General features: G+C 44.3%; 1 protein-coding gene across 1 annotated transcript in view; it reads left to right on the top strand.

The window, feature by feature from the left end:
- Positions 1 to 14,817, top strand: part of FECH (ferrochelatase) — a 30,334-nt gene that overhangs the window by 7,002 nt on the left and 8,515 nt on the right. Inside the window, exons 3-7 of the mRNA XM_054032329.1 lie at positions 1,000 to 1,119; positions 1,553 to 1,701; positions 10,851 to 10,985; positions 11,873 to 11,979; positions 14,192 to 14,290. Of these exons, the coding sequence (XP_053888304.1) occupies positions 1,000 to 1,119; positions 1,553 to 1,701; positions 10,851 to 10,985; positions 11,873 to 11,979; positions 14,192 to 14,290 (610 nt within the window). The remainder of the gene's footprint in view (positions 1 to 999; positions 1,120 to 1,552; positions 1,702 to 10,850; positions 10,986 to 11,872; positions 11,980 to 14,191; positions 14,291 to 14,817) is intronic.

The following is a 14,817-nucleotide window of genomic DNA, read 5'->3' on the forward strand; positions in this document are numbered from 1 at the left end:
TAAAAGATCCAAATCCTGTGGATCTCAGACCCTGTACAAAGTCTAAATGCTTGTTAGTTACCATAACAGGCTTGATTCTGTCCTTCGTCTGATGCAGGATCCTTGATGAACCATATTCCAGTGGTAGGTAGGACTAGCAGGGTGAAGCTCTGGCACTCCACTGTTCCAAGTGGGAGGGTAGGGTGCAGCAGAACCAGAGTATGGAGCCAGAACACTTGCTCCAGCAGGGAGTTTCCCTCTGATAGGAGAATTCTCTGCTGGCCATTTGCTCCCAGTTTTTGGTCTGTCTATGCCCTCTGAGGTGCACGACAGGGCCAGAGCTGAGTCAAGAACCCAGGATGTTCATAAACAGGGATTAATGCCTTGGTGTGTGGACTGGCTCATCATTTCAGAAAGTAGTTAAGAGATGGAGAAGACATACAGGGCTAGGACATCTTCTCTAGCACACCCCCTGCTTGGACAGGATTGTTCTCTGTAGTGTAATATGTTTTCTGGTGAACCTAAAATGTGCAGCTGGCATTTAGCTGAGGTATGGAAACCGCTGTATTCATTTACTTGCGGTGTTTATTATTAAAGGATGTATACTGGAAAGTTACTTCAGCTATGGGACGCAAAATACTTGATTTAAAAAGGCCACATGTAGGTGTGAGTTTGCTGGCTCTGATGCTTACTGAGCATAAATAGATTGCACTTGCTAATTCGGCACATAGTATTTTGTCAAGTGTCTCAGGGCCAGATTGTTATAACCTTACTCTTGTTGAGTAGAAACCTATACCTTGAATAGCCCCATTGATCTCCCTGGGATGGAGTAAGGGACTGCTAAATGTGAATAAGGATATCAGCATTTACCTCTTGATTAGTTTAACATGATCCTCATTTTGCACACTAGAACGAGAGCAGGGGGTCAGGCTGATTAGCCAGTAGCTGTAAAAGGTGGCAGCTGATTACAGGGCGAAATAGAAAAAGATTTCAAACTATATATTTTTTTTCTTTTAATAGGAAAACTAAAACGGGAATCTTGATGTTAAACATGGGTGGCCCAGAAACACTGGGAGATGTCCACGATTTCCTACTTAGGCTTTTCCTAGATAAGGACCTGATGACGCTTCCAGTACAAAAGTAAGAAACACTTGGTTCACATGGTGTGTTAGTATGTGAGTGTTGTTGTAGGCTATATACTTGGACATCAGAAAGTCCTTCTAGCTGGCTGCAGTGCTTTAGGTCAAGAACTCTGTACCGACTGTCTCATGTGAACTTGGTAATGAGAAATTATATTGCAGTCCTCCAGAAACTGGGGGCTACAGGATGAGACCTTTAACCGGTGATCACAACTCTGTTTACTGCCAATTGGCAAATTTATTTACGTGAATTAGATTAAGTGGTATTATAAAACAATACAAAACAAGCCATGCATAGAATGAGACTGAACATTATTAGCTTGCTGTGTTTTGGAGGCTGGTGGTGGGTTGGATGATTTTTGTTGTTTTTAAGATGCTGGAGGGGAGGTGATGGGGGGGATGTTACTAACTCACCCTGCTTTTGAACGTTTCAGTAAGCTGGCACCATTTATTGCCAAACGTCGCACACCGAAAATCCAAGAACAATATAGCAAGATCGGAGGAGGGTCGCCAATTAAAAAGTGGACTGTAACACAGGGAGAAGGCATGGTGAAACTGCTGGATGAAATGTCTCCTCACACTGGTACTTATACCCTTCCGTACAGTTGTTTAGGAGATTGTTCTGTTTGTTGTAGTGGGTGTGTGTGTGGGGGGAGAAGACTGGGCCATGGGTGGTCATGCCTATTGGGAAGAGTAGGAGTCAGGCTTAGTGGGCGGAGCTAATCCAAGGGTCAGAGCCAGAGGTTGAAACCAGTAGCCACACCAGGAGTCTGAGCAGGAACTAAGAGCCAAGCCAGGGGTCAGAGCTGGGATCGGGAGCTAGGGTCAGGGTGAGGAAGGTGGAACTAGGAGCTAGGTGAGGTAGCAAAGACCGAGCAGAGACAAGGCAGGAATGGGTTTAGGAGCAAGGCAAGAGCAAAGTGAGGAGCAGCAGACATCAGGAGGGTCACACCTATGGGCATGAATGCATTGAGCAGCCAGAGAGTTGCTGCTGGGTTTAAAAGTCAGGCATTTGCCCTTCCTGACCAATCAGGTGGTGCAATCAGGTAGCCAGCTGCAGGCCTCTTGTGCTTGTTGGGTTGCCAGGAGACAGATTCTGCTGCAGGCCCTGATCCCTGACAGTGTGTGTGTTTGCTCCGTCCTGTTTAATACACAAAGATACAACTCCTGACACAAAACACTTACTAAATTAGACATATGCAGTGGATGGAGCATTTGGTGTGTGTGTGTGTGTGTGTGTGTGTGTGAGAGAGAGATCATGACTCCATCTAGTGGCTTCTTTGAGTAGATATAACTTCCTACTACAGTCTCACAGCTATGATTATCTACACTCTGAATCCTTTAAACTGTTCCTGAATCTAGTTGTCAGTCGTAGCTAAAAGGCTTAACACAAACTTGGCTTGATCTTATTACAGTCATTAGAGGAAGGGGGTGGCACAGAAAGATGCTGTTTCACAGTTTAATTCTGCAGTACTAAGCAAGATTACTGCTGTCAGCACCACCCCAGGACATGTGGGACCCTCCCTTGAAGCTAGAGCGATAGATAAGGCTTAACGGTTTGGTTTGGACGGCATCCACAAGATACAAAGACTGTATGTTCTCCTTCAGCTAGGGTAAGATTTGAAAATGGGAGAAAATTGTTATTCCATGTAAATGTCTGTCTCCCCCCAAATCCTAGGGCCTCTGTCAGCTTAGCCACTCAGCTTTATCAGGAGAAATCCGTATCAAGGAGGGGTGTCTCTTGTTGCAATTGACTCCCACACAAACTAACGTAGTTTTTACCAATAGTGGTTTTTCAACCTGTTCAAACCTTCACTGTTGAGCACTCTTAAATCCTCACTGACTTAAGCTAAATTGATACAAGTCATGTTTAAACCATTTTAAGAGTGTTCATGCAGGAGTCTGCACCAGTGTCCCAGGGTGCTCCACTCACCACTAGTTGGGCTCATCCTCCCGGCTGCTCTGGGGATTGGCTCATGAGATCAACATCCTCACCCGCGGTTGCACGCCATCTCTCTCTCTCTCTCTGGTCTGCAGACCCTCTCTCGCTCCTGTAACAGCATCCTCCTCCTCGTGACTTGGCCCTCCAGCTGGGTCACTCTGCGTTTTCCCCCCCCTTCTGGGAGGTACAGTCTTTCAAACCCTCTGTCACTCCGACAGTGACCCGGGCAGTCTTCCAGTTCACAGCCCCATCAGTGCCTAAACTGTCCCCTCTGCCACAGGAATAACATTGCCCTGCTTGGGCTTCTGGCCTCCCTACCCTGGGGCCTCTCTTCTTGCCCTAGCCTTTCTGGCCCTTGCTCACCTCTTGGAGAATCTTGAGCAAGTAGTACTGTTCTTCAGCTAATTGCCTCATATAGTGCCTCTCGCTCTTGCTGCTAGTTCTCTAGAATCTGCCTCATCAGGGCCTGTATCCCCCTTTGTTGCTTGTCAGCCCCCTTCACTGGGAGCAGCAGCTCTGTGGTCCAGCCTGGGAAGGTACACCTGCCTTCTGCAAAGACAGCCTCCATACATGGTGGCACCATTGTTATTTTGCCTCAGGTGTCTCTCATCTAGCCTTTCCTGCTCCCCTTGTATCATAGGCAGCTGTCTAAACAGCTTCTCAGTGTCTCCCACTCCCCTTGTATCAGGGGAAACCATCATTGCTCACATTCTCCACCAGTTGAGTCACAGAATCAACTCACTGCAAGCGGCACCTCCTGCTGGCTATCTTAGGAATTAGCATTGTCAGTCTGTGCTCTTCCTCCGGTGGTGTCTTGCCCCATTTTGTCTTGCTCTACTGCTCTGCTCACTCCTGGATCATCAGCACTCTCTTCATGCCTTGGCTCTCCAGCCAGGTAACTAAAGTCCTTCTCTTCCAGGTATTTCACAGTCTTTCCAGACCTGGTGTCTCCAATGCCTTTGGCCACACCCCAGTGGCTAGTAAGGGAACTCAGGCCCACCCACCACACTGGGTTCTAGCCAGGGGCCCTATAACAAGCAGTCGCAGTCCTTATGCAGTCCTACCTCTTGCTGCTGTTTCTCTGAGCATTTTCCTACATATCAGGCTCCCCCCCCATTTGCCAGCCTCTAACTCCCTCCATGCAGGGAGTGACTGAAGCATTTCATAGCCTCTGTAGCAAACTATCTGGCTTTATATAGGCCTTGCCTGTTCCTGCACAGGTGAGTGTGTCCTTAATTAGCCACCTCCAGCTTAAATCTCCCCTGCTTGCAGCCTATTTAGCTGATTGGGCCCAGCTGGCATAATTCAGCTCTTGCAGGGCTAGTGTGGGGAGTCTACTCCATCACAACCAGTTTAACTGAATCGTTTTAAAATCGGATTTGAGTTAAACTGGTGCAAGTTTGTGTGTAGATTAAGCCTAGACTTCTACATGTTCATCTCATGCTGGTCACAGTGAGCAGCTTTGGGAAATTTGAAACATTTGTACCTCTCCTGGATTTTTGTGAGGATAATAGAACTATGGCACATAAGGTGCTGTAAGCCAAGAATCTTTTCTACCTGAACTTTATGCTATGATTGGAATATGCTTGTCTGGCAGCATGGGGAAACCAGTTTCTCTCTGTTTCCATAGAATAGGTTCAGCAGTGCCAGGCTTTTCCTGTGTGTCTCACCTCTTGAGGGAATGCCCTGAAAAGGCACAGTAGTTCTGCCCCTGTGCCCATTGTCACTGGGGATTAAGTACAGTATGCTTGGCCACAGTTGTCTTTGGATTGGTTCCTTTTTAGTTCCTTGTCATTGCTAGTCATACCCATTTGGTAGTTGCCAAAAAGCAATGATCACCTGATGGCTGCTCTATTTGAAATGAGCCACAGGGCTCACCTTAGTTCTAAGTAAGCCAGTCTCTGCAGCATGTTTTGCTCCCGTGGGACAGTCGGCAGACAGGCTAAAGAATAACTTGGTGGGGAAGAGTGGGGAAACTTGCTCTGGCTTCCACAGAGCACCTTTGCTGTGGACTAATGCCAGAAGTCCTTTCCCAGTCCTGTTAACCTGATATTACAAAGTTACCGGGAAAACTGCAAAAGCAAGACAAAGTAAGTCTTTGTTTTTGGCCCACGAGGAGAGCTTGTGTTCAGTCCCGTAACTTAACTGTGCTTGGAGTCCACAAACACTTGTTTTCTCCCCATTTCCTTGGCATTGGAATCAGCTGCTGAATCAGTTGGCAAGTCATGGAACCCACATCGGTGTCTGGAAAGATTCCATATGCTTTTGACTCCAAGTTATTCATAATTCTTTGTATTTTAGGACCCATTTAAAACTTGGGTAGGTGAGGCTTAGCTATGAAAGTTGTAAAGAATTTGGAACTGGGAAGCAAAAAGTTGCAATCTTAAAAGGTAATCATGCTGAAGCCAAAATGGTCTTTACTTTCTTACACGCACCCCTGACTCATGAGTTTGTTTTGTGTGAATTGTATTCAACCCTTTCTTTCAGACACTGTAGTTTAACTCCATTGAAACGAAAATCCTTGCAAGTGTAGCCAAAGAATAAACTTCATCCAGAGATTGGGCTCAGAAATTACATCCTGCTATAGCAGTAAATGCAGTAGTTTATTTTTTGTATAAAAGTAGTTTCTAAATAGGTCAGGTTTGCAATAGATCCTGAAGCTGATGGCTTTAGGAAGCTTTATCTATTCTTCTCAGAGTGTATCACTCCCTCTTACTTTACCATGTGGTCACCAAAAGAAAGCCACCCTGTCTTTATCTGTTTGTGCAGCCTTTACATCTGACTTGGTATCCATTATTTAGAGATGTACTTTACTGCCTAGACAGTAGCTGCAATTTTAGAAGTAGGGCGGGCTAACAATTTGTTGTTAAAGGTGACCTTGGAGGATTTAGTGAGGCCAAATGCATCACTGCATTGCCTCAAAATAGCTTGAAAAGTCAAAAGTGCACCTTCAGCAAGAGCTGTAACGTTTCTGGAGTGCTTTTCAGAGTTCTGAAATTTCATTATGTTTGGTCTGCACTTAAAAAGTTTTACTAGCATAACTATGTTGCTGAGAGGTGTGATATTTACTGATATAGTTATACTGGTAAAAGCCCAAGTGTAGATACAGCTGTACTAGTATAGTGCACTTTATACTAGTATGTCTTATTTTACGTTGCCAAACAAGGATAAGATATGCCAAAATAAGCACTTTTATACTGGTACAACTGTATCTCCGCTGGCGTGGGGCGGAGGGGTAGGGAGTGATGACACTTTAAATACTCCAGCATAGTTAAAGTGGCAAAAATTTTAAGTGTAGACAAAACTTTACCCTAATCCGAGTCTTCCTGATGATGTGAATGTAAGTTATGGTAAAAAAAAAAAAGCCGTTTTTTAAAGCAGTACACATATCTTGGGGTGTTTTAACAACCTAAACTTTCAAATGTAAGTAGCAATTTTGTGTGCCAAAATTGAAACACCTTAAAATCCTTTGGATACTACCTTACAGGGGCCTGATTTTCAGAGGTTGGATGCTCTGCACTTCCTTAAAATCATGCCCTTTTAAGGCATTTCAGGTTTGGGACCCAGAAAAATCAGGGCAACCCCAAACCACCAGACACTTGGAAAATTTAGGGCTTTACCATTCTGGATGCCTGTTGCTTCCTTAACACGTGACCATCAAACACATAAGCACAGGAGTAATTTTACATATACAGGTAATCCCTGTGAATATAATGAGACGACTAATGTGTGTAAAGATACTTATACGCATGTTTGCAAGACCAGGACCTTGTTTGGTCAGAATAATGCTGGCTTTCTTATCAGAGCTGAAATATCTTTGTTTAACATATATGAATTGTTAGTACAGATGATTACTGGTCTGTATATCTAATAAGAAATTTATATTCCTTTATCTCCTGTTTGTCTGTGCTGTTTTTCCCAGTTCAGCAATAATTTTTCCCAAATCTTTTTGTTTCTGTTCCATTAAAACTTTTGCTGTTTGAAGGCATAACTAAGTCTGTTTTAACAGAGGTTGTTTGAGTCCTTCCCTTAGAGGTGGGTTTGGCAGCATCCGTTGCATTGTTATTTTGAGTACAGTCATTTTGGGTTTGATTTCCAGACAGGTAGCACAGAGTTATGATCTGATAGTTCAAAGGACAACATTTTGCATTTTTCTATTCTCCAGCTTTCATCTTTAAGGTATCAGCATATAGTTTGTTCTAGGAGGAGAAATGTGGATTATAGAAAAGCACATGTAGTCTCTGCCTTAGGGGTTCTGGGTCACCAGCGATCTAGTTCTGAAATTATAATCAGTAGTTTTTTGGAGGAAGCAGCTGTATTGGGATAGATCCCTGGTCTTAAAATTTATCCAGATTTTGATGAGCAGCCTTGGTTGACCCCAGTGCTCCTCAGATCTCAGCTAGGAGCAGCAGTAGCAGACCTCACTAACTCTCTTTAAATGCATAACGCTGTCCGTGACAGCTGTCCCCCTGCTGGATTCCTTTTTTCCCCTTCCTTTCTGTTTGTGCTGAGTGCCCCCATGGAACTGACCAAAGTCACAGCCTGGCCCTGCTCATGGAAATGGCCTGTGCAGAGTGACTGGAGCCATTGCTCTGCCCGGGGGGTGGGCTTTTTCGCTCCTTTGTCTAGCTTCTTTGTTCAGGACCAGGCTCGGTGTAGGGTGCTCTGCCCAGGTATGCGAGACCTAAAGTGGCCACATAGCTGAGCATATGAGTCATACCTGTGACTCAGAACTTGCCCAGACATGTCCTGTGCCTACCTGCAGTTTCCCTGCCTTCTCTCCTCCCCTGGATTAGGGTGACCAGATAGCAAATGTGAAAAATCGGGATGGAGGTGGGGGGTAATAGGAGCCTATATAAGAAAAAGCCCCAAATATCAGGACTGTCCCTATAAAATCAGGACATCTGGTCACCCTACCCTGGATTAAGGGGAACCAATCAAAGTTACTGGCGGGAAACTGCCTGAATTTGCCCTTAAAACCAGACATTTTCTGATCAGACCCCCGGAGAAGGTCCTTGCTTTGCCACCTGGTCTGATCAGCTAGGGGTCTTTGAGGGGCCCTCTCCCCGCTCTCGTTTGTTTTTGAGCATACCCCCGTTTTTAAACTCCCCTCCCACGAACAACGAATTTGTTGCTGGAGAACTCCTGATTATTGTAAGCGAATCGAGTCCTCTCTGCGTCCTCTGATGCCGAAACTGCTGTTCCTGCTGCTGCTTTGGGGATTGGTAAGGAAAAACCTCTTGCACCCCCCTCCCCTCTCCTTGTTTTACCTGCTGGCTTTCTTAGGCCTTGGCTACACTTACCCGGTAGTTCGGCGGCGAGCGATCGAACTTCTGGGTTCGACTTATCGCGTCTAGTCTGGACGCGATAAGTCGAACCCGGAAGTGCTCGCCGTCGACTGCGGTACTCCAGCTCGGCGAGAGGAGTACCGCGGAGTCGACGGGGAAGCCTGCCTGCCGAGTGTGGACCAAGGTAAGTTCGAACTAAGGTACTTCGAACTTCAGCTACGTTATTCACGTAGTTGAAGTTCCGTACCTTAGTTCGAATTAGGGGGTTAGTGTAGACCTGGCCTCAGGCAGACCCAAGCTAACTCCTTGGTCTGTATCTGTAATCTGCTTCTAGCTCCGCAGCGCCTTTGCTGCTAGAAATGAGCCTGCTTGCAGCCACCACTAGTTAAACACCCCTCCTCCCCCCTTGAAGCTGTATCCTGGGCACACTCTGCCCTCTGGAACTACCCCTAGTATAAGGTGCACCCATTAAGTTAGATTTAGCCTTTAGTCTAGATAAATTGTAATTTCATTTTGCATAGTTGTGGTTAAGTTAGGTTTAGAAAATTGCTTGCAGTGTACTCTGTAAATTAGGCTTAAAGAATTGTTGCATTGTGTTTTGTTACTTGCTAATTTGTGTAGTTTTGGTTAAGTTAAATCATAGATAAGATTTTCCTGTGTTCTGTATAGTTGTCTCTCTGCTGTTTAAACTTGCAGCCTGTCTGCTCTCTGTGTCTCTCTCTCTTAATCCCTTCCCCCACGTGCTCACCCTGCTCCTGCTGCTGCCAAACCTCAATTGTATTACTGAAGTCCAGCATAAAACCCCATTGGTTACCCTTTTTCTCTCTAACACCCCTCACATTTTACATTTACAACACTGTGACACATTTTTACCTAAAGTTGTTGGTTATTTAACACATTTTACCCATAACTGTTAGTTGGTTATATGCTGCTGTGACACACTCTTTACATAGAAACTGTTAGCTACCTGTTACATTTATACTTCAGGGTTAATTGGTTACCAACTGTATTGTACCCCACTGTATTGTACCCCACTATTGAAACCCCCTATCCTATTTACTAAAAGAAACCCCTCCCCAATTGTCTACCTTAACAAACCCCATACCCCTCACTATTGAATTTTCCCTGTTTTTGCATTTTCTTAATAAAGTTTATTTTACACCCCACCAGTGCATTAGTTGTCCCCCAAGATCCCCAACCTGCTGGCAGGGTCAAAAGCAAGGACTTGACTAACCATGGGGAAGACAGTATTGCTTTAACGGAGGGAAAAGCACAGTGGGATCATGGGAACTGCTTATATTATTTTGACTGTACTATGTTTTATCTTTTGATTGTAGGCAGTGGAGGAGAGGATGTGCACATGTGTGTATATTCTTATTTACTATTTGTATTGTGGTAGCCCCTAGGAGTCTCAAGATCCTAGTGTGGTAGGTACTGTACATATACAGAGTAAAAGGATGGTCCCAGCCCCAAAGAGTTTTCAATCTAAGTAAATAACACATGCCCTGATTCTTTAAGCATTTTGTTCTTCCCACAGCAAGCAGGGAACCTTAAGAAAATCACAACTTGTAAGACATGTAAAGAATTGCCAGCTTTTTTATTTTTAATTAGAAATGTGCATTTTTACAATATACTTCAATACCAGGAGGTCTGTTGATAGTGAATCCTACACCAGAGCACTGGAAAGGATTGCCAGAACCTGGGACTGGATGACCGGGGATGGATCACTTGATAAATTGCCCTGTTCTATTCATTCCCTCTGAAGTACCTGGCACTGCCCACTGCTGGAAGACAGGATACTGGACTAGATGGACCATTGGTCTGACCCAATATCCCGTTCTTATGAAATTGATTCCTCTGTTGATGTGCTTGTGTGATCTGCATTTAGCTGTTCGGTATGTTTAGCCAGACATGCTCACATTCCTTAACCCAATCATTTGGAATACAAGAATTCTATTCCCATTGAGCTAACTGCTCTTAGGAAGTGAGCTGTGTTACGATTCTTGTATTTTAAAGTGACATGGTTCCCATCTGGCATGAGCCAGGTTGATCATTTCCTTTTAACTTAGTTGAACATGCCTTCTTGATACTGCACTATTGTCAAACATGTAACATGCCATTGTACTCTGTCTCGTGATGGCCTGTAGAATACATCAAAATGATCTCCATGTTTGGAGGTGAGGGAGAATTTTACAGATTAATGCTGCTACTGTCAGTGCTAGGATCTTCAACAACTAAAATATATACATTTCCAAAACTCTGATTCACAGCTCATGGTAAGCCTCTAGCATATAAAGTATGCAATTATTATTTCTCCACAGCCTAACTTATCACAAACCGGGAAGAGATTTTCAGCATCTTGTAAACATCGTGATTGTCATTTTGGCTGTTGTTAAGTCAGGGAGGAGGCTGGGCTGCAGCTGGTCAGAAGGGGATTTTAAAATCCAAGCGTTTGCAGATAAAGTGATCAGCTGCTATTTCTTTTTCTCTTTCTGCTGGCAGCACCTCACAAATACTATATTGGATTTCGGTATGTCCATCCTTTGACAGAAGAAGCAATTGAAGAGATGGAGAAAGATGGCGTTGAAAGGGCTATTGCATTCACACAGTATCCGCAGTACAGCTGTTCTACCACGGGTGAGTGTGTCTGTGAAAGTGCAGTAAAAGAGGAAGATAAACAGCATATAAACAAATGTATCCGAAGAGCTGAGAGTCCAAGCACGAGAGGCTTATGAAAGCATGTGGGAACTTTTGGGATGTGAATGAAAACCCAGCTTGCCTTCCTCGAAACTAACTTCCTGGTTGGCCTGCTTTAAGTTTCCTGATTATAAGTAGAAGCCTGTTCTCTAACCATAAGGAATTTTAAATTTATAGGTCTTGTTAGATGCCTCACAACATCCCTATGAGGGGTTGTACCAATTTTACATATAGGTAAACTGAAGCACAGCTCCATAAAAGGGCACTTTCCTGAAGTTACATAAGTGAGTTGCATAGCCAGAATTGGAACCCAGGAGTCCTGACTCACAGTCACCTGCTCTAACCATTAGAGCCACTATCAGTGCCAACAAAATCAGAAACCTACATAACCGGAGTATGTACATGTTCTAGAGGTATATATTTCCACTCCCTCCCCTGGCCCTAGGACAGGTGATAATGCTTAGTGTACATTTCAGTTTAAAGCAGGGACCCATCCTCCCCATACAATATAACATGCTTTTGGGTTTTCTGCATCACACGGTGATGCTTAGTATAATGCTCCCTTAATAGCTCCTGAAAATAACTTTGCTTTAGTTGAGGATTTAGTTGGCAGGTAGAAAAGATCTATTAGTTATATAGATGTCATGAGGTAAAGATTTTTTTCTCCTCTTATGCTCTGTTCTGATTTGCAGTGTAATGTATTTGATACCTAGTCCTTAAAATATTGAAATGGCTGGTTGCAAAACTCTTTTTGTCTGGCAGCATCCATACTTCTGATGAATGTATAGCTAAAGCTCCTGCTAATCTCCTAATTTTGTGCATTTCAGGAAGCAGCCTAAATGCCATTTATCGCTACTATAATAAAAAGGGGGAGAAGCCAAAGATGAAATGGAGCATTATTGACAGGTGGCCCACACATCCCCTTCTCATTCAGGTATGGAGTTTGTATGCAAACCATTGTGGCTGTCAGGAAAACTCTTTTTGCTTGTCAATTGAGCAGATTTGACATGGAGTTATTGAGGGTACGTCTCCACAGCAAGAGAAGACCCACAGCAGTAAGTCTCAGAGACCAGGTCAGCTGACTTGAGCTCCTGCAGCGGGGCTAAAAATAGCTGTGGAGACACTCAGGCTGGGGCTGGAGCCCAGGCTCTGAAACCTGGCAAGGGAGTCGGAGTCCGGGCTCCAGCCCAGGCCTGAACATCTACACTGCTATTTTTAGCTTTGCAGCACAAGCCCCGGGAGCCCAAGTTAGCTGACCCAGGCTCTGAGACTTGCTGCCATGGGGTTATTTTTTTTTTTTTTTTTGCTGTGTGGACGTACCCCATGAGACTACTTGTCTTAAAGGGACACAAACTTGTTCCCTGATTTAGATTGTTTCAAAATGTTAAAAACCTCAGAACAAAAGGAATATTTCAATGATATGTTATATTTTATATTATAAAATATATATCCTATGTGCTAGGTCTGAAATTACTGGGGGCAGTGTTAGTTCAGGATTAATGTGTGGAAGCTTGCATTGCTTCCATAGACCTCCATGTAATCCGTGCTAGTAATGTCACCCTGAGATCCACAGCCTAAGGGGCTCGATTATCCTCCCATTGAAGTTCACGGTAGACTTCTCATTGACTTCAGTGGGAACAGAATTAGGAATCCCTTCGAAAAGAAGTGGGGGGGGGGGGAGTGGTAATGTGCTTGACTGAGGGAGGAGCCCATTTTTTTTAATTTAAAGAGGTGGAGTGCATGTGCTGGGCTTTTAATAATAGCACTAATGTGGTTTTGTATTATTCTAAAGCCCTCGTCTGGCATCAGAGAGGTGGGTAATGCTGGCCACAGCAGTAGCTGCAGCAGAAACACTTAGCAGCCACATTCTGCTCCTTCTTTTCCAGGGAAGATGTTAGTGGCTGCTTTTGCTGGGAAGAGACAGAGAGAGAGATGCCAGAGGAGCGTGAAAAGCAGAGTTGGGAGCTTTTCTTCTTCTTCTGCCTTTGACTTTTGCATTTTCACGCTGGTCTCTGACTGACTAGAGTGCAAGTGACTGAGGGGAGACCAAGAGAGAACAGTAGTTCTTGGCACTTGTGCATGCCGTTCACTTCTTTCACTGAGATGTCTCAGCAGAGTTCAGGAATCCGCTGCATGATCAGATAATCTACCAAATGCTGCTCTCCATTAGATGGATTGCACACAAATACAGCTGCGTTTTATAAGCTAATCAACATGCATTTCTCCATGCCCAAGGGAGCCTGTAAGTGAAGGGCTGGCTCAGCCTCTGATTGTATCATTGCAACAGAAATTAAAGTTTAATTTTTTGTAATGTTTTTATCCTATCTGTGGTGGTGGTGTTGCAATGTGTCTGGTAGGGAGCTGCAGACAGTCACCGCAAACTTTTTTTTTTTCCTTCTGGCAGCACCGTGTGCAAGTTGTTAAGTCAGCTTCTTTTCCTTTCTGTATGTTTCCTTGCCACCTGGACATGTATATCTTGGGCTAGGTTCTGATTTCAGTCACTGCTGTGACTCTAAGGTCAGAATCATTCCCTAGTCTTCCATGTGGGGAAACAAGGCTTTGGTTTTCAGGTCTTGGTTAACTGAAACCATCTGTCTCCCCATGTTCTGTCCTATCAGTTGACCTCAGATAAGGAACTCATTCTATCAGCCCACAGATTTAAATGTTGGGTTGGGGGCAGAGCATTCTGAAAGAGGGAACCCTGCTCTCCCTGTAGGCCCATCAAAGCCCAAGTTTGTTATCCTTTAGGACATGCATTTTACACAGCGGGCTTCTGTCAGTGAGAGCAGCTTGACTGCGGGTGTGTGGACAGACACTGATTCAATTTGCTGTAATATCTTAACTTGTGTCTTGTACCTGAAGTCCAAGTAGCTGATCCAAAGTTCATTGGGAGCCTATCAATGGACTTCAATGGGTTTTGATTTAGGCACTGTAATTCATTATTTACTGAACATTTTATTGTACACATTATTGATCAAACTCCCACTGGCATGCTACTAAAAAAAGAACCTTTGCTGTCTCGTCAGAAGTTCTTATGGTGAGCTAACACAAAGCAGAGCAGTGCCCAGCCAATTTGTGCACATTATTTTGAGCAGATGGGTGCATCTCCTGTTATCGATCTTTACTCTTTTGCCTCTCTCTTACAGTGCTTTGCAGACCACATACAAAAAGAACTGGATCTGTTTCCACCTGAGAAAAGGAAAGATGTTGTCATTCTTTTCTCAGCTCACTCGCTCCCAATGTCTGTAAGTAACATGAAGTCACCTCTGAAGTTGTTAAAACTCCGTTGCATGGGAGAGTCACGTTATTGGTCTGATGGGTTGCATCTCAGGCAAAGCAAAGTTTTGAGTAGCCTGCAGCTTGTAGGCCATCAGAATTAGACCAGACAAGGAACAAAACCTACTTCTTGCCCATCGCTTCTACATGAGGATAATGGGGGCGGGGGGGGAGGGCGGGGGAATTGTTTTCTCACCTTTCAAAAAGAAATTACTCTCCCTGAAGCAATGAGAGTAGAATCTTTGCACGTTTAGAATAGACCATCTAGAGTGGGAAATTTTAACACAGTGGGCTGGCAGTAACTAGCAACTTCAATACAGTGGCTTCTAATCATTTGGGGGGGGGGGGGGGGGGGGAGGAACAGTGGCATTGTACCACATAAGTTGAGGCTGCAGAATCTGTCTTCATTTGTGTGAAGAGGAACAATCAGGTGATGTGGCAAAGGACAATTTCATAATGAATTCTTCTGTAAAGCTGTCTTGTTCCATAAACACAC

This window comes from Malaclemys terrapin, chromosome 6 (assembly GCF_027887155.1).
Source record: "Malaclemys terrapin pileata isolate rMalTer1 chromosome 6, rMalTer1.hap1, whole genome shotgun sequence".
NCBI lineage: Eukaryota > Metazoa > Chordata > Testudines > Emydidae > Malaclemys > Malaclemys terrapin.